The sequence below is a fragment of the Gekko japonicus genome, unplaced genomic scaffold (genome assembly GCF_001447785.1).
Source record: "Gekko japonicus isolate JY-2015 unplaced genomic scaffold, Gekko_japonicus_V1.1 scaffold539, whole genome shotgun sequence".
In the NCBI taxonomy this organism is placed as follows: domain Eukaryota; kingdom Metazoa; phylum Chordata; class Lepidosauria; order Squamata; family Gekkonidae; genus Gekko; species Gekko japonicus.
In genome coordinates, this window is record NW_015168667.1 from 250,183 (window position 1) to 270,447 (window position 20,265).

The 20,265-nt window shown below is 46.0% G+C and overlaps 1 protein-coding gene across 1 annotated transcript in view; it reads right to left on the reverse strand.

Annotated features, from left to right (window-relative positions):
• Window positions 1-20,265, reverse strand: part of LOC107113906 (adenylate cyclase type 5-like) — a 368,311-nt gene that overhangs the window by 46,414 nt on the left and 301,632 nt on the right. The window contains exon 8 of the mRNA XM_015415309.1: window positions 14,169-14,309. Within this exon, the coding sequence (XP_015270795.1) occupies window positions 14,169-14,309 (141 nt within the window). The remainder of the gene's footprint in view (window positions 1-14,168; window positions 14,310-20,265) is intronic.

Genomic DNA, 20,265 nt, shown 5'->3' on the forward strand with positions numbered 1-20,265 from the left:
ATTCTACTTTGTGAGCTGCTGGCATTAAAGTTGTGAGCGAGCAATTTGGCTGCTGCATAAATTAGTTTGCTCTGGAGCCATCTTTCCTGAGCTAAGAGAAAAATGTGTGAGCCGGAGGCTGAAAAATTGTGAGCTAGCTCACACTAACTCAGCTTAGAGGAAACACTGCCCAGGAGATACCCAGAACTAGCAAAAGATAACATCAGAACTGCACAACGATACCTTGGGTTCTTGAAAAGCAACAGAATGAGCCATTGATCTTTTAGAGTGCCTAAAACTAAGGGCTGAGGCAGGGCCGGTGTCAGCCTACCCTGAAGTGGAGCAGATGCCAGGACCCATGGGTCCTGGCCACACAACTCTCCTGCTGTCCACCCACTTGCTTGCAAGTACTCGGCCATCCAGGCCCCCAGTCGTACACACTGCCTAGCATTGTCAGGGAATGGGCATGTGGGTGATGCAGGCATCCGGGTCAGCAGGTGGGTTGAAAAAAAGAGGGGGGGCTCGGGGGGGGGGGGGGGAGTTTGGTGAGAGGCAGGGGGGGGAATGGGGCCTGGAGAGTTTCTGCCCCCCCCCCCAAATCTGCAACAGGCCCTGGGCTGAGTCTAGTAGCAGATACATAACTGCCAAGCATTTCTAAGTAACTGTGGAAACAGTGGTTGCTCATTGCTGAAAGATCTTCACTATAAAAATATCTTTATGATTATATTCAGAAACATAGCTGCATTTCACAAAAAAGGAGTCAAAATAAAAGAGGAGTGGGAACTAGACTACTCTGTATATCTCACAGGCAAATGCCAAAAATATGATTCTTTGCGACTTAGTAAATATTAGTTTGTCCCGGGTCTACTCTGTTTTCTTTGGACTGGGAACACGTACTATAAAAGCAACAGACTCCGAATGCAGCTGGGAGAAGAGACTTCCCTAAAGTGGTTGGAAGTCTCCAACGATTCTCACATTCCACACGCCATCCCAGTGTTAGTCTCACCCCGATAATTTCTGCTTCGGCTAACTGATGTAAATAAGGTAACCCTTTAACTGTCCTCCTAGAAGCAGAGCTACAGACAAACCAACAGCATCAAGGAAACTGGCCACTCCCGCCACAGGGAAGGAGACTCTTGCTTGTTAAAGCATTTCTCCTCAGGAAAGCCAAAAAGATGCCTCTGAAATTTTGCCTAAAATGAAAAACAAAGTACATGTGTGAGTCTTCCTCAGCTGAAGCATTTTGAGGCACTTCGGCAAAAACAAACGTAGGCCCCGTTCACACGGAGGATTTGCCGAGGAAGAGCGACGAGTGCATGGCGGATTATCCGGGCGCGATCACACTGCAACATCTGGGAAGTGAAACGCACCTGTGGCAAGCCTGTGGCGTACCACCGAAAATGCGGGATTAAAAACTACCTGCTCGGAGGTACTAGCAACCGGTTTGCCACGGGCTGCCTCCGGAGTCCCTCGGTGTGATCGCGCCAGCCGCGGCTTTTCCCTCCAGCCCCTCATTGATGCGCAGGTGTGGAGGGAAGGAACATAGCATGCCGCCGACACGTGGGATCGCGTTATGGTGGCTCTAATTGTGGTGGTGCAAAAAGCCCCGCCTCCCCCCCCCCCGCGTTATCTGGCCCGTGTGACCGGGGCCAGAGTTCCAGAAATACCACCAGTTTTTCAGAGAGTATTCATACATCCTTAGGTCACCTCTGCATTCTGCTTAAAATGGAATTCTAGATTTATCTGGGATTCCTCAAATAACTAAGGGTATTATGTTAGTGCTATGGTGATTCACCGTGTGAATGTTCTAAAATGTCTTCCTAACAGTGCTGAGAGTGTGACTCATCACTTCCTGGTTTAACCTGCTCTTCAAAAAATCAACCAGGCTGTGGTGAGCCACAATTAGGGCTTGTTAGAATGTTCAAGATCGAGGTCACCACAATTCCTGAGACTTCACCACACATCCACAATGTTACACGAACAAACCAAACAATTGTGCTAATTGGCCCTGAGAGATTATACTGCAGACCAGCCCATAGGCAATTCTATGGTAAGAAACTGATCATCCTGTTACTCAGAGTCACCCCTACTATTATTGATCATAGATCATTGAGAGCATACTGGGGAGAAGGCAACAGGCCATAAAAACAAGTACTTTCCTTAACCGTTGAAGCTGCAATAGCAAACAAGGAGGCTGAGGAGGCAGAAATATGTGCTGCTTTAACCACATTACCATCACAGCATATGTCTCTGTTTTGTGTTTCTAGCCCTCATGGCTGTGAACAAAACAGAAATTAGTGTGCTGTTTCTTCTAGGTTCTTGGAAATTCAAAGATCTGTCCAAGGTAACTTCTTTACTCAAACAAAAATCCAAATTCTACCAACTTCTCTACAAAACAAGTTGTGCAAACAAAATGTGGGACGCATCCTTTTTGTGATGTCAGCGTTCCAAAAACAATGTAATGCGAGCTGTCTATACTTGGCTTGAGTGCTGGCAACTAGGGAACAAGGACAAATATGGTCACAGTCCGTAGACATGAAAAGATAGAGCCACAGGAACTGTGTAAAGTGCGCTCAATGTTTCTTTAACAATAGCAATAATGTTATAAATATGAACATTACAAAAGTAATACTAATACATTCAAATTGTAAACCCAGTTACATAAGATAGAAGATAACAACGACGGCGGGACGGTGGTCTCCGGAATGTGATGCCGTTTCAACAAGCGTCTTCTTCTGACCAAGAATCTATAAGCTTATACATGATATAATACATATGAACATTAGTACTTACATCTTAGGTAATTGTACAACAAAATTTAAAATAAACTTGGTACAAAACCTTACTAGATGATGTGTGGAAAACTGCACTTCAATAGAAAAGTTACCCGATTCACATGGAGTTCAATAACAGTTTCTAGAAAAAAATAGCAAAGCAGTGAAACCAGACAGGCTAACTACGCATAATTATATAAAGCCAAAGCTTATACAAAAGCAAAAGTGTTCAAACCTATTTACCACCTATTTCATTGCACAAGTAATGTTCATATGTATTATATCATGTATTATATCATGGAGAAAATGGCTGCTTTGGAGGGTAGACCCTATGACATTATACCTGCTGAGTTCTTCCGCCCCCCCCCCCCCAATGCTGCCCCCTCCTGAATCCACCCCCCAAAACTCCAGGAATTTCCCTCCTTAGAGCTGGCAACCCTACTTTCCCCTCAGTGCCTGTTGGTAGGCAACTAAGCTTGGTCCTGTCACCTACTTTGGCCTTTGGGAGAAAACACATTGGGGCCAGTCCTGATAGGATTGCCAACTCCAGATGGGAAATTCCTGGAGATTTGAGGGATGGAGCCTGAAGAGGGCGAGGTTTGAGGAGGGGTGGGACCTCAGATAAGTACAATGCCATAGACGCCACCCTCCAAACCAGTCATGGGGAACCTCATGGGGAACCATTGTTGCCAATCTCCAGGTGAGGGCTGGAGCTAGGGCCACATAGTATAGGGGAGAAGTGAATGCCTACCAGGCATCTGAGCGGGTGTGTTCGCTAGATGTTATTCATTTTCCCGGCTCTTTTTTTCTTCTTCATGGTGGGTTCATTCCAGTTAGCCCCTGCACCTCTTTTTCTACGAAATGACCCCTGGTGACCTCACAATTGTTTCTGGGGTTAATGGGTGTCTCTAAATCTCTAATGGTACTAGCAACAGTAGTAGTAATAGGAGGAGGCATTGTTACTAGAGAGAGTGGCTTTGGGGTTTGAATTCAGTGCATTCAAAAACAGCTCACGTTTGCTAATCAAGACATTTTGTCCATGCCCTTGCAGACAGTGCATGGTCAGTATTTAAGGCTCTTTACGAGCAGAACCAAGTATCATTGACTGCCAGGAAGATTCTGTTTGTGCTATCGATTACAGTGCTTCCGCCTTGTGGATTCCTAGGTGTGCTTTGCTCAGAAAGCATTTACTTCAGGTTGTCGCTCAGGTATTCAAAACATGAGAAGCGCTTTCTGAACCAGAACCTGTTGGGAGTTATTTTGCGGCAACTGTGCCACCCCAGGGGATGTTTGGCTTCAATCAGCCTGCTCGTTTTTTCTTTCATGCCTATTAAAATGTCTCGGGTGTTCATCCTGTAAGACTGCACTTGCATTCACTTAACAGTTATGGACACTACTTGGGGCCTGTTTTAGGACACTGTATATATTTGTTATAGGATAATTAAGAATAATAAAATGGAATATATAAACCCTTAGTAGTAAAAGATGCAAGTAAGAGACATAAGTAGGGCAAGGCAATCTATACCCGTAGATCTTTTAAAAGGTAAAGGTTCCCTTGCTCGAAAGCCAGTCGAGTCCGACTCTAGGGTTGCGGTGCTCATCTCCGTTTCCAAGCCAAAGATCTAGCACTGTCCGAAGATGTTTCCGTGGTCATGTGGCCGGCATGACTCAACACCAAGGCGCACGGAACGCTGTTACCTTCCCACCGAAGTGGTACCTATTTATCTACTTGCAATTTCTTGCTTTCGAACTGCTAGGTTGGCAGGAGCTGGGGCCAGAGACGGGAGCTCACTCCGTCATGCGGCAATTTGGGTCTCGAACTGCTGAACTACTGACCTTCCACAGCCTGCAGTTCAGCGTCTTAACTACTTGAGCCACCGCAGCTCCTGTAGATCTTTTACAGGTTTACAGATTTAAAATGATGTAACCCACCCTGAGTCTGCTTGCCCTCTGAAGCTATCCGCCATTTATAAAGAGGGGTGCAAACTGAAGCAAGGCTTAGCGTCCAAGCCAAGTCTCCAGCCTACCACACAGTAGCCAACTGGCCAAATTTCCATCTCAGTACCCACATTTGAAGCACTGTAAGTTGAAGGATACAGACAGCCCTTTGTTACGGCATCAAATTTTTCAGCATGATGACATAGAGCATACAGCCATTATTCAGCATAGGCAACTTGGGCCCCAGTCACACGGAGAATTTTCCGCGTGAAAGGCATGAATGTCAGGCCGATTTTCGGGGCGCGATCACACCGCAACATCTGGGAAGCGTACCGCACCCGTGGCGTCCCGCCGAAGATGCAGAGTGAAAAAGTACCAGGGAAAGTGCATTAGTATCCGGAAAACGTGCGGCACAGGCAGGCGTCTGATCGTGGGAGCGCTAGTATCCTGTGGCATCCGGCGCCCGTCCACGTCCCGTCGCAAAACGGATGTTTTTCGTAAGCGCATGCGCACAAACACAAAACTGAAAGCGGTGCTGCTCCATGGAACTGCGCATGCGCACAAACACAAAACGCTTGTGTGATCGCGCCGCGCCGCTTCTTTGCCATGCTGCAGCATCGCCGTGTGATCGCCAGCTAACAGCCGAAGCACAGAGACTCGGGGGACCGTGTGATCGGGCTACTGTGCTTTATTTTGCTCCGGGGTGAACAGCCATGCCTCCCCCCTGCATTATCTGGCCCATGTGACCGGGGCCTTGGTCAAACGTATGCTATGTTTGTGTCTCAAATCCTGTTGAGTATACCAGATGCTGAGTCTGTGATGCAGAGTTCACCATTCCTGTAAAATGCCTTCCATTTACAAACTAACACAACATCCTCATGTGTTCCAAGGATTTCTTCTGAGCTCGCAAGAAGTAAAGTTTTTTTAAAAAAAAAAACCTCAGTGTGATTTTTAATAAATAATAATGTTTTCCCTCCGAACTCCCAGCTAGACATAGCAAACTCTAATTAACAACATGATGCGTAATACCTCTTGGCACAACCATCCTTTGTCTGTGAATCAGATGATGCAAGCTCCCTTCTAACGCCTATTCAAAACAACATCTAATTATAATTACATGCTAGCTTGATTAGAAGCTCTTAATCGCGTCATGCCTTGTGAGTCTGCACGACCAAAAGAGACTAACAAAAGCTGCAGCTGGACTGACATTATGCTATGCCCGCTAGACAGAAGCACATCTGAAAAGCATGAACACAAAAACAATGTAAGGGGAAAAAAACCCAGCAACATCCATTCCAAAACCCATATCACTAAAGAGATTCAAATGATTAAACTGCATCACCATGAACACGGAATTATGGACAGCAGCTATGTTTGCGATCAACTCAATTACTTTCAGCAGAAATCTTTGCTTTCCCCATTTTGTTTTAAACAAAAAAATTGTTACAGGTAATTATCGGCTCCATCCTAAACCCTGAACAACCGTGCATTGCTGACGCTGGTGTAACTAGTTGGTATCCTACACTTTTCTTGCATAGAAAAGAAATGCGGGGGGGGGGGGAATCTAACTCCTTTCCTTTTATTTATTAGCTACATTGACCAGAGGCCTTAAGCCAAATGTACAAATGTAGAAATAAAACACATTACATATAATTACAAGATAATTTAGACCAAACATTTTTACAATGAAAACTAATAAACATACTCATAAACAATATTAATAGACAACATTTTATAGACTTCCTTAAACTCTATAAAATCCCATGATAATATGAAAATTAGTTTTAGGATTTTAAACATTTGTATACATAAAACTACCTACAGCATTTCAAAGCCGCAAAAATAGCACTATCGATAGATATTTTGCCACCAAGCGAGTCGTTTCGGGGTCCTCATCCACTAGCAGTATGGTTATCACCCAAGGTTCCATAGGGAGGTGATGTCTATGCAAAATAGGAGTAATCCAACGGGATCTGGGGCCGATCCACTGGTGACAAAATAACAAAAGATGATCTAAGGTCTCTATTGCACCTGATCCACAATCACATAATCTATTTGAATACTGTTTTTTAGCAAAACGGCCACTTAGCTCTGCAGTTGGAAAAACACTCAACCTGGCAAGCGTGAAGACGTATCTAAGAATCCTTTTGATAGGTTCTTTTGATCGGGTTTTGCTGCTGTCCCCTCCCGCATTTAAGTTCGCTGATCAGACAGGTGAACCCGCCTCCCGCGCCGAAGCGGGCTCACTCCCACAATGCTCCCGGGTTTTCCTGCCCCTGGGAAAATCAAGTATTTTCCTGGCACTTGAGCTTTGAATGTGCGATTTCGCCCATCTGGACAGCCATCTTTCACAATGATTGCGATTAGGGCCGTCTGACCGTTCTGTGTGTGTGTGTTGTTTTTTTAAAAACCTTACGGCTTGGAGAAAAGTCCTGCCCACCGTCCCCCGGCATGGAGGCGGCGTTGAAAGTTTCTGGGGGAGGAAGCTGGGGGGCGGGCTGTCAGGCGAGCGGGCTTCGGCATCCGCCCCAGGAGTCCCCGAAGCTGTGGCGTTAGGAGGGAGGGAGGGAGCCCCCGGCGCCGGGGAGCGCGCCCAGCTAGCCAGCAGCATCGGGCGAAAAGGAGAACTCTTTCAAAGGTGCCTTTTTCTTTTCTTTTCATCGGGCCGGTGGCTGGAAAGTTGCTGGGGGACCACAGCCTAACTCCAAGGAACTGCGGGCACACCAACGGCACTGGAGTCTGCAGGAACACCACCCACGGTTAGCAGAGCGGCATGCTAACAACAGCCCTATGTCAGCCAGGTATGGAAGCAGTCAACCAACACATAGTAATGCTGACACACCTCCCTGATGTCACCCTGACCTCACTCACCCTCAGAACTCGGAAAGGAACAAAGGCTACACAGCACCCAGCACTGTCTGCCCTATCGGTTCCCTGCAGCTAACCACACTCCTGTGAGCTCTGCAGACCGAGAGAGTGACTCTCTTCTTGCAAACATGGATCTTCCTGACAGTAAGAAAAAAGCAGGGTCATTCCAACTATCCCACCCAGACACCTACATTCTGCAGAAGGAAACCCCCGGCAGGGAATCAGCTGGGACTTGCTGCAAGGATAATTTATTTTATTTATATCCCGCCCTCCCCACATAGCAGGCTCAGGGTGGGTTCCATCACACCAAGTCAACAATCACACAAATATGCAAATAACAGTTAAAACCAATTAAAATAAATCAAAATTAAAATACAAACTATGCTTTCCAGTACTCCTAACCAGAGCCTCAGCAAGTGAGATCTACTACAAGGTGGGGTTCCAGATGGTGACTCAGATCTGGGTCACTGGAGGGGAGGCCCCATAAGGTGTTTACACTCGCTGCCTCCGCTAAAAGCCTGGCGGGAGAGCTCCATCTTGCAGGCCCTGCGGAACTGTGAAAGGTCCCGCAGGGCCCTGATCTCATACGGGAGCTCATTCCACCAGGTCACGCCCTAGCCCTCGATGAAGCAAGATGGACATCTCTGGGGCCGGGGACCACAAGGAGATGCTGGTTTGCAGATCGTCATGTCCTACGTGGCTCATAAGGTGAGAGGCGGTTTTGAAATATGCACTAAACCAAGATGGAGCAGAGCCAAAGGATATGGTTCCTAGCAGCATTTCTCTCCCTGATGCAGCAATTATGTTGGCTGAGCATTTGCCCAACACCTTATGTTGACTTTTAAAGCCTTAACAGTCTTAGGCTCGGGTATTTGAGAGAGACTGCCTGCGGCCATAGTCTGAGATCCTCTGTGGTGTCCTTCTTTCAGAGGTCATTTCGGGGGGGGATCGCGGGGGATCGCAGTTCCCCCGGGTGAGGTACCGGGGGTGGGGCACATGACGAAGCCCTGCCCCCTGCTTCCGACCACCCCGCTTCCGGCCCTCATTCAGCCAGGAGGAGGCAGGAAAAGAGGGAGGGTAAGTTGCTCCCTCCCTGCCTCTCCCCACCCCTGCCTGCCTGGGGCCAGGGAGGGCCTTCGCGGGGCTTCCTTGCACTCCCGCCGGCCTTGCAGGTCCACCGTTGGGTCCCTCATGGGGCTCAGCAGTGGAGCTGCAAGGCCGGCGGCGGCGGCTGGGACCGTTGGGGGCGGGGTGTGTGGCCTTATGACACACTTCCGGTGATGTCAGGGGGTGTGGCATATGCTAATGAGTTATGCTAATGAGTTCCCCTAGCTCTTTTTCTATGAAATGACCCCTGCCTTCTTTACATGCTGACCTAACATGAGGCGAGACTGTTTTCTGGTCATTGCTGCTTTGTGTTGATCTAGATTGTTATTATCATTTTACGATCTTTAAATGAAAAATGATTACATCTGTTAGCATTTACAATATTAAACCTAACTAAAAAATCTGTGTCCCTTTTTACCCCTTGTTTAAGATAACCTGCAAAGGGCTAATACTAGATCCACAGAAATTCTGTTCTCTATGATTAACAGAACAGTAAAGGTATCTCTTCTTCAGTAACTTAATGTGTTTTCACCCATTCTCCTGACACGAGTGAAAGTGCCCAGCATTCTCTCATAGCTACAGCAAATATTAGGAACATTTTAATTCATTTTCCACATTCTGTTTGGCATATAATGCCATCTATAGATAATCCTCTATGTGTTCCGTTTAAACCCAAGGTCCATGAAACATTAATTTGGTTCGATACACTGCTTTTCTGGCCTACTCACCCGAAGGCCCATTTCCCATTCATGTTATAAGCAAGATCCCTGAGCTCTAAAATAAATAATATTTTGTGTATTTTAGACAGTAAACCTGTTCCTTTGCTTTCCTTTAGTAACAGATTCTCAAAATCTGTCTGCTTCCTTGGATGAAAGCGCATACATTTTTGCACCACAAAGCTCTTCAGTTGCAAATACTGAAAGAAAGGCTGCTTCTTTGGTTTTCGCTGGGGACACTTTAACTATTATTTAACGCTGCCTTGAACCAAGAGGAAAGGCTGGGTATAAATGTTTAATAAATAAGTTAATAAACAAGCCCATACATACACAATCCTTCCTTTGAATTCTTTAGTTAATCTCAGATGTCCCAAGTAAGGCTTCATTTATAAATTCCGTTACACTGGTTAATTTCCCCTTTGCCCAAAAACTAATGACTTCCTGACTTCACAGAATTTCTCCCTATGAAGAACTATGGTCAGCAGTAAAACTACCTCTGGCTAATTTTAATTCGTATATCCCCATTTAGCTATTTTTTCCCTATTATCTGGATATTATTTTCCTTCACCAAATTCTTTTTTTTTTTGGCCTGAATTAATTCTCCATTGTCCATCGTTATGAGCAATTTTATTATTTTTATATATGCTTATTTTGTTGCAATTGTTGCTTTTTTGTAAATTGCCCTGAATATTTTTAAAGCAGAAGGGCAGGGTGTACATTTGACAATCGAATATATACATGTCACAGAGGAAGGATCACCCAAGTATGTGTTTCAAAGCTGACAGATGTCTGATGAATTTCCACTACAGTCAAAAAGGTACATTAAGTGCTCAGGACTAAATTATTCAGATAAGCAAGTCTGTAAAGTATTATTCAGATGCAATAACAAATTATGGTTCATTGCTATGTGATCAAGTCTGTGTGATCCTTATGGTCATGCATGCTGATACAATCAAAGACTTTTGCAGGAAACCATCGTTTGGCATTACATGCAAACCAAAAGTTATGGTTTGCTGACTCTTCCATACAAACCAGCACTAAGCCAAAATTTGGAATTTTGATTTGTGGGACGAGTACATAGTTTGTGGATGGGACAAATTACAAGTTTGTCATGAGAGCAGAAGACCTTAATTAGATTACTTTGTGCAAGGGAATGAGGGAGCAAGTATTACATCAGATCAAGGGTGTCAAACATGCAGCCCGAGGGCTGGATCAGGTCCTCAGACTGCCCCAATCCAGCCCTCAAGGAGCTGGCTGTTTCCTGCTTCCCTTTCCAGTTCTGCTGCTGCCACCACATCACAACTTGCTTTTCCAGTCTCTCCCAATCACATAGGAGAGAGAGATAGGCAAGCCTCTCCTGTGTGATTGAGAAAGTCTGGTAAAGAACTGGCTGAGGCGCCTCCCCCCCTCCTCCTCCTCCAAGGGGGAGGGAGGGAACAGCCACAGTTTGTTTCCTGGCCAGGCTGCAGGAGACAAAGGGAACCCTTTCTTTCCTTCCATTTGCTGAGGCTCCTCCCCGAAGGGAGGGAGGGAACGAGGAAGAGCTTGATTTGCAATTAAATTGCTGAGCAGTTGGGTTAGAACAGATAAAAGGAAGTACTTCTTCACCCAAAGAATGATTAACACATGGAATTCACTGCCACAGGAGGTGGTGGCATGGACGGCTTCAAGAGGGAATTGGATAAACATATGGAGCAGAGGTCCATCAGTGGCTATTAGCCACAAGGTATAGATAGGAACTCTCAGTCTGGGGCAAGTGATGCTCTGTATTCTTGGTGCTTGGGGGGCAACAGTGGGAGGGCTTCTAGTGTCCTGGCCCCACTGCTGGACCTCCTGATGGCACCTGGTATTTTTGGCCACTGTGATCCAACACTGGATTCTCTTATGTTCTTATGTTGGGCTGCTTCGATCGCATGGGAGAAATACCAAGCACCTTTAAGACCAACAAAGTTTGTTCAAGGTATGAGCTTTTGTGTGCCTTGCTACAATGTGTGTGTGTTTTGTTGGGCTTTTTATGCCAGGGCTCTCCTGGGTGCAACTGGGTTTCCTCCCCCTTTTCACTGTGTTCATGCCCTCATGATCCAACCTTTCTCAGTAAGAAAGCAATATGAACTATTTTAGAGGAGGAATAACAACAAGCCAGTAGGGTGGCTTAGGCTGAGAGTGTGTGTCCAGACCAAGTTCACCCAGCACATTTCCTTTGTAGGAAGTTGTAGTTATTTCTCTGGGGAAGACTATAGTTTTGTAGAAAAACACATGGCCCTCAGTCTGTGTCAGGATGCCTTCTCATGATCCTGACCAGCACATGAAGCAACTTGTGTACAAAAGTTTGCAATGCCCAGGCATTTCATGTTTTCCCCTGGTTCCTAGGCTCAGAACACTGAGCATTTCTGTAATGAATGTCAATAAATCAAAAGTAGGTTTGCAGCTTACAGATACACACCTGAACAGCATACTCAAGATTGCTACAGCACATACCAGACATTTTGATGCAATAATTCAGAGCAAAAGGTGTCAGTTATCAGAGACTGTTAAAATGACAAAATATTGCAAGAGTGCTAGTGTTTTAAGCATGTTTTATTTAAAATTTAAAAAATCTTTGTGTTTGTCTGTGACTTTTATAAAGTTTATATCTTCGCTACCTGGCATTACGTTTTACGACACACATGGCCCGGCCCAACAAGGTCTCATCTATGTCAGATCCAGCCCTCATAACAAATGAGTTCGACACCATGCATCAGATGATCCCTAAATTGTTCATGTTATTTGTGAACCGTGCCTAAATGTGTGAAGGAAACTGTGTAAAAGAAACTGGATCCGATCTTCACTTCATATGTACACACGGCTTTCCAGCTATAATGGCAAAACAAGCAGTCTAACCCTTAACACTTTCTGGTCATTTTTGCCAAGGGCCCAACAGTTGCTCTCTGTTCTGCAGCACACAAAGGAACAGTGAGACAAATTCCATATTTGACTGTCACACATTTTTTTTTTTAAAGGAAAGTGTCTCCATTTATACAAGGGTCGATTAGCCATCCAAAGAAGAATTCACACATCAACAGACTTGTTGGAAAGGGGTTTTGTTCTCAGTTTTGCTGAATATCTGATGATGGCCTGTCCTCAGGAGGGATAGTACCCTTGCAAGAGCATCCGTCCATCGGGTTCTCCTCCCTACCACAGTACAAGGTGCACACTTGTCTGATCTCTCTGCTATCAGTCTCATCTTTGGTTCTGATTCAGTTTATCCGGGGAGAATATCTTCGACTTCTGCTCTTAATGTATGGCACATAACTATGGTAATTAATACCATAAACTACATCCCTTATGTCTCCAATTCAAATCTAAGTCTCGTTTGTGAAGAGCAGAAAACAGTGGTTTAAATGGCTCTGTGCTCCCCATGGCTCAGCTGTTCGATTGAAATTGTTTGGAGCCATTTAAACCCCCTGCTTTTTGATCCCCACCACTCTTCATGGGGAGCAGAAAGCAGAGGTTTAAACTTTAAATGGCTCACAAATCGATATGAACCTGTTTGGTTCGCAAACCAGCCTATCGGTTTGTGGGTTGGCTTGTGGTTCAGCCACATACTGCAAACCAAACCACCAATATGCAGTTTGTGCACATCCCTATTAACGAAGAGGCGATTTTTTGCAGCCCCGAAATTCTGCTAAGAAACTGTAATTTATATCTCCCTGGAGATTCACCGTGCCACCATCACTGAGCCCTCCCTCTGATATGGGTTTTGCCTGCATAGAAGCCAGACATATTTTCCCTAACAGGGACAGGGAATGGACTGCTAGCTTATAGCTGGCCACAGTGCTATTTTTGGGCAGGAACGCACAGGAACGGAGTTCTGGCTGGCTCCTGAGTTGGCCACGCCCAGCAGGAACTCATTAGCATAATAGGCCACACCCAACAGCAGAAACTCATTAGGATTGGCTACATTAGGGGTGTGTGGCCTAACATGCAAAGAAGTTCCTGCTACAAAAAAGCCCTGGGTTTTGACCACAAACAAGGTAAACAGAATAAGAAGCAAAAGGTGGGTGTGGCTGGATAACCACACTTCTGGTAACATGGGGGTGCGTTCTAATGTGCTAATGAGCTATGCCCAATATGCTAATGAGTTCCTGCTGTTGGGTGTGGCCTATTATGCTAATGAGTTCCTGCTGGGCTTTTTCTACAAAAAGAGCCCTGGCTGGCCAGAATGTTAGAAGCTGAGGTAGACAAAGTCTTTCTTCACAGCTGAATCTACAAACAGTCTTCACAGTTCTTTTCGCTTTTTAAGAGTATTTTTGAGGTATTTGGAGGAAGTGGCTCTATTACAGCACTTCTCTGTTTCATTGAATCTTTGTATGCATTTGTGATTCTGTTTTTAAATCACAAACCCTGCTCAATCGCTGGGCGAGAAACTCCTAGCTCTCTAATTTAAATTAAAAAAAAACCAACAACCCTGAAAGTAACACATGCTGTTTTCTAGCAGTAGGCTGCTTTTCAAAATAGGGGGAATCTAGGGTTGCCAACTTTGAAACCTGTCCCATTCGATCTGCAGCAAATACCGGATGATGTTACGTATCTCCATGCCATGAAAAGTTTCAGGGCTCATTTCCACCCATTTAGCCTCTACTGAAGGCCAGGACATTTTTCTCCAGGCATGTTGGCAACCTTAAACATCTCTGAGCTGAGGGTCTATCAAGCATGCATGTGCATACGATCTGGCTTGCATCTCCAGCTATCCACAATGTCACAGTCACTATAGACGCACATGCTCCATTAACCTGAACATCCTTACCATTCTTTTCATCTCCTTGGAGACTTGGTTAGAACCAAGATGGTTATAAAAGGAGCGATCCACTCCCCAGTGCGGAGGATTGTGGCCAATGGAATTAGTACGTTGACGGTTCATCTTGGCTATCGTAGCTTTTTCATCTTTCTAGAGAAAAAGAACAGAGCAACAGAAATTATTTTTTAACAGAAATTAATTTTTGAAGCACATTAATGCATTTTGAAAGGGCACCGACCAGCACATTACTTGAGGACTGTCAGAACCAGGCATGGGCATGAACCAGCTCATGGACCAAAGCCGATAATGAATTTACTTTCCTCACAGAGCCTTTACTTTCCTCCCCGTTTAGTGCTAGTGATCTTGTGTGCTGTCTTGCTGTCGGCAGGGCTATTTTTGGGCAGGAACGCACAGGAACGGAGTTCTGGCTGGCTCCCAAGTTGGCCACAACTATCAGGAACTTATTATCATAATAGGCCACACCCAACAGCAGGAACTCATTAGGATTGGCTACAGTAGGGGTGTGTGGCCTAACATGCAAAGGAGCTCCTGCTCCAAAAAAAGCCCTGGGTTTTGGCAACAAACAAGGTAAACAGAATAAGAAGCAAAAGGTGGGTGTAGTTGGATGACCACACTTCTGGCAACACGGGGTGTGGCCTAATATGCTAATGAGCTGTGCTGTCATGGGTGTGGCCTAATAGGCTAATGAGTTCCTGCTGGGATTTTTCTACCAAAAAAGCCCTGGCTGTCGGGGTTTGGGAAGTTTATCGAAACAGATAGGCATCTTATTCCTGCGCTCACGCCGAGCACAGGGGCTCAGTGAACACCATGAGGGGGTGCAAGTGGGTGGAAGGGGAGCTTGTCGTGGGGGAAGAAACCCTCCCCCCACAGAGAACCAGAGGCCCCTACCTCTGGGCATGAAACCCAGCCCCCCCCCAAGTACATCGCCAGAACTCTCAGAGCCTTCTTCCCCTGCTCTGTCCTTGGGGCTTTCTCAAGAGGAAATAGGGACGTTGGCAACATCCAGACGCCAGCAGTTGCTAGAACTCTCCGGAGAGGAATCCTCCGACAGGAGTAGTTCAGAGAATGGGGTGTGTGTGAGCATCTTCCCCTCCCAGGTCCCAGCTCCCTCCTGCTGCCACACTTCCTGCTGCTCCTGCTGCCCCAGGTACACCACCCTCTTGCACCTCCCAGCCCAGTGCCAGAAAGCAGCTGTGCCTAGTCCCACCGGCTCGAATCATAGGGCCCCATTTCCAGTCCGACCTGTGGAAACATTTCCACACTCTCCCCGGTGACCCCTTGAAAACATTGGCAAGAACCCATCTAAATTGCCAATTGCTATTAATAAAGCGATTCGGCTAACAGGGTTCTTCGGCTGAGAACCCACGTTCATTAAATCCTCCCTTCTGCCATGGGGGTGCTTTGGGGAGCCCCCATCAAAAGTCTGGGGGTGCCTGCCTTTCCACTGGTCTGTTGGATATTGGCTGCATGTGTCGGCCATGGGACAGGGGCTATGAGCAGACGGGAGTGCTCCGGACCCATGTGCAGTGTCGAATAAAACACCCCCATCGGTGGGTGTGCTCTGCACTTGTCTGTTTCCACCGTAGCTAGTGAATGCCTTGGCTGAGTACCCACATCCATTGCACCCTTCCTGATGCCATGGGGGCACCTTGGGGAGCTCCCATCGAAAGTCTAGGGGTTACCACCTTTCCATCTGTCTCTTGTATACTGGCTGCATGTTTAAGCCCTTGGTGGGGGTGGTCATGCTTTGGGGTTTGGGTGTTGAGGTGGACTCAGGGCTTTCGAGACACCACATTGACTTCCTTCTTAGGGCTTTTGAGCCATCATGTCTACTTCAGTTCAGGGCTCTGACCCACCACATCTACTTCCTTCTCAGGGCTTCGAGCCATCATGTCTACTTCTTTCTAAGTGCTTCTGAGCTACTCACCACACCCACTTCCTTCCTAGGGCTTACAGCTGCCAACATATGTTATTGCACGCTTTGGGATTTGGGTGTCAGGGGTGGACTCAGGGCTTTCGAGACACCACTTCAACTTCCTCCTCAGGGCTTTTGAGACACCACGTCTCCTTCTGTCTCAGGGCTTTCGACCCACTACATTCACTTCATTCTCAGGACTTCCATCCACCACATCATTTCACACTGGTTTGTGTTTAGGTGTCAGGGGAGGACTCAGGGCTTGGCTCCACCACATCTACAGATGTTGTTGCATGCCGGTTTAGGTTTGGGTCTAAAGTGGACTCAAGGCTGTGAAAGCGGCTGTGCCTCCCACCTGCTCCAACCATGGGGGCCCCATCAGTCTTCTAGGAATTAACTAAAAGTATTATATAGCATGATCTCAGCTTTGTGATTCACTGTTTTAGAGATGGCCCATACATGGCCATAGTCCAATTAGTACAACTGTTTACAGACTACAGTTCTCAGCAACAAAAACAGTCATCATGTATAAAATATACATAGCTGAACATGGCCACAACAAAATATAAAGCCTAAACAAGGGTCAAATCACAGAAAGATCAGCGAAGGATAGTGAAACCTCATGACAGTCATGCCGTTCTCTTTTATGAATAAAAGAACCATTGTTTAATCTATAAGAGCTCAAAATGTGACCTTCTTTGTGCCAGAATGCTAAGGAAACATTGGGCAGCCACCAAAAGGGATGTTTAAATGCTTCTAATAATACAATAATATGAAGTCACTTTAGTTATATATTTGGTTGCCCCCCCTTTTCTTAAAAGCTACCGTGATTTCTTTCATATCTCTTTCTATTTCTGCCCTTTAATCTGACACTAATTTCATATCTACAGATTCTAAAAATAGATCTCATTAGAAGCCAAAAAAAGGAAGCGAGAGCTAATAAGTAATCCGTAACCAATTATTTATTGCCTTGAACAATAAATTTGATGTTGTCCATAAATTTTTACTATGGCCTCACTAGGAGTTTTTGCGACCAGTAACAGTCTAAAAAGCAGCCATAAATCTAGCCTACAGCTTATAAAAGGAAAGGTATTTCATTACATTATAACTACTTCCATATCAAGAGATAAGAGATGCCATGCAAAGAGTTTTCTCCAGTGATGAATCACTTTGCTGAGATACAAAGAACAATGTACAAAAATTATTTAAGCCAAAGAGCCAGCGCTGTCCGAAGACGTTTCCGTGGTCATGTGGCCGGCATGACTAAACATCGAGGCACACGGAACGCTGTTACCTTCCCACCGAAGTGGTACCTATTTATCTACTTGCAATTTCTTGCTTTCGAACTGCTAGGTTGACAGGAGCTGGAACCAGAGATGGGAGCTCACTCCGTCATGTGGCACTCGGGTCTCAAACTGCTGAACTACCGACCTTCCAGCCTGCAGTTCAGCGTCTTAACCACTTGAGCCACCGCAGCTCCATTGTTCTACAATGTTCTACAGGTCCATTCCTGTCCTACAATACCAGGAATTTAATGACCTCAGACCCTTCCAGACTTGGAACCCACCTTTCACACCCCAGGTAGCAGCACAGCCACTTAATTGCCAACAAGTGACAACCAGTAACATGACACCACATTCATATGACAAGAAAAGCCCTGTCCTTGCTAAAAAAAGGGAATCAGTCTTCAGCAGCTGATCTTGCCACATTATTCTGGTGCTTCTTTCATTGTGCGTGGGCAGGCCGGGAGGCACAATTATTCCCTATGCATGAACGCTAGCAGCAAATTCTTCCAAAAAAGCAGAATAAACATATTGGTGAATCTACAGGGACATACTGCTCAGCAGCTGGGGCTCTATTCAGTGGCTGAACCACACTGGCTGCCTTGGTCAGTCACAGAACATGTACTTTGAGAAAGAAATTCCTAGGTTCAGTCCCTGGCATCTCCACCCATAGGCTCTCATAGAGTCAGCAAGATATTTCTCTGCTTGACATCCAACAGATTAGGAGAAGAAGAAGAGAAGAGATTGGATTTATACCCCGCCCTTCACTACCCCAAGGTGTCTCAGAGCGGCTTACAAACTCCTTTCCCTTCCCCTCCCCACAACAGACACCCTGTGAGGTGGGTGGGGCTGAGAGAGCTCTAACAGAAACTGCTCTTTTTTAAGAACAGCTCTTATCAGAACTACAGCTTGCCCAAAGTCATCCAGCCAGGTGCAAGTGGAAGAGTGGGGAATCAAACCCGGTTCTCCCAGATTAGAGTCCGCACACTTAACCACTACACCAAACTGGCTCTTAAAGAGAAGAGATTGGATTTATACCCCGCCCTTCACTACCCAAAGGTGTCTCAGAGCGGCTTACAAACTCCTTTCCCTTCCCCTCCCCACCACAAACACCCTGTGAGGTTGGTGGGGTTAAGAGAGCTCTTGAAAGAAATGGCTCTTTTTTCAAGAACAGCTCTTATCAGAACTACGGCTTGCCCAAGGTCATCCAGCCAGGTGCAAATGGAGGAGTGGGGAATAAAACCCGGTTCTCCTAGATTAGAGTCCACGCACTTAACCACTACACCAAACTGGCTACTAGTAAAGTACTAGTAAAGAGTAGATTATTCTGAGCTGAACAGACCATTGTTTTGAGGCAGTATAAGGCACATTCATAGCTGCTGGTGAAGCACAGAAAGGAAGGAGACGAATGTAGTGGAGGAGTGCTATAATGTGAATAGCAGAGCATCAGATAATGCCCATACCAACTCTGCATCTGTGCTGCAGTGCATCCCTCCCTCCACCCATGCTCACATCGTTATGTTGCGCTAGCACTCTATGTATTGTTTTAAACCTATTTTATTGCAATTTTATTTAATTAATTGTTTTATCTTGTTATAATACTATGTAAGCCGCCCTGAGCCTGCTCCGGCGGGGAGGGCAGGATATTAAATAAATAAATAAATAAATAAATAAATAAAACATGCCTTTAGTCTGAGCATGATCTGGCCACAGTGATCCATGCTCTGATCACAACCAGGTGAGATTAATGCAATGCACACTCTGTAGGGCTGCCTTGGAAAACAGCCTGGAAACTTCCGTTGATCTAAAATGCAGTGGCCGGCCTATTGTCAAGAGCTGGTTATTCTGGTGATTGTATCACCCCTGTGCTGAAAGATCTGCACTGACTACCTATCTGTTTCTGGGCATAATTCACAGTGCTAGTTCGTACATCTGAGGCCCCAAATGGCTTGGGGGACAGGATACCTGAAGGACCATTTCCTTCTGTGCTGTCCAGCCTGCCAGTTAAGATCTGCCTCTCAATCCCTGCTCTCTGTTAGGGTTGCGAAATGTATCTTCGCCGGGAGCGGGGGGCTTCTGGCTGGTTTTCCCTTGTTTGGCCATGGCCCCGCCCCCAGCGTGCCCGGCGTGCCTGCGTCACTTCCGGGTGACACGCACGTTGGGGTGGAGTTCCCCCTGGGGCCTGATCCAGACCTCTGGGGTGGGGGTTTCCCCACCCCCCGGGGGGACTTGGGATCCTTACTCTCTGTGGCCCCCACTTGAGGCTGGTGTAGGGATGTGAGCCCTCTAGTGGCAACCCCAGGAGCATTGGTGTTATGTATTCCGTTATTATGTGAAGTTAGGAACTGGGCTTACAGCTCTATAGAAGCCCTAGTATGCTGAAATGCGAGACCGGATTGGCCAATGCTGCAAATAGGCCAATCCGAAGAGACATTGACTTTCGGCAGGAACTAATTCCATTGGTCCTAAGCGATGCAATTTTATTGGTCATTATCTGTTCTAGAGGTGTGGCTTTGCCAGTTCAAAAAGTTTAAGAGTTAGAAGGTTCTGTTGAATGTTGTCTTGTGTTAAGTTATGAGCTGAAGAAAGAAATCACTTGTTTAAGAGCTACCTTGATCTCAGCTCATAATAATTGGGACCTGCTATTTTTTGGAAATCACCACCATTCCTAGTATCAAGACATCACTTCCTGTTTCACAACAGGTTTTACCATAGAGAATTTCCTAGAGTGTTGTGACATCATTTCTTATGATGAAATAGGAAAAAACTTCTAGGTATTGTCCTTCCCCCGTTCCTCTCCCTGCCATTCCACAGGAAGTATCACCAGGAGGTCTTGTGCCATTACTAGGTAAGTGCAAAAAACAACACTCACCATGATGAGTAAAAC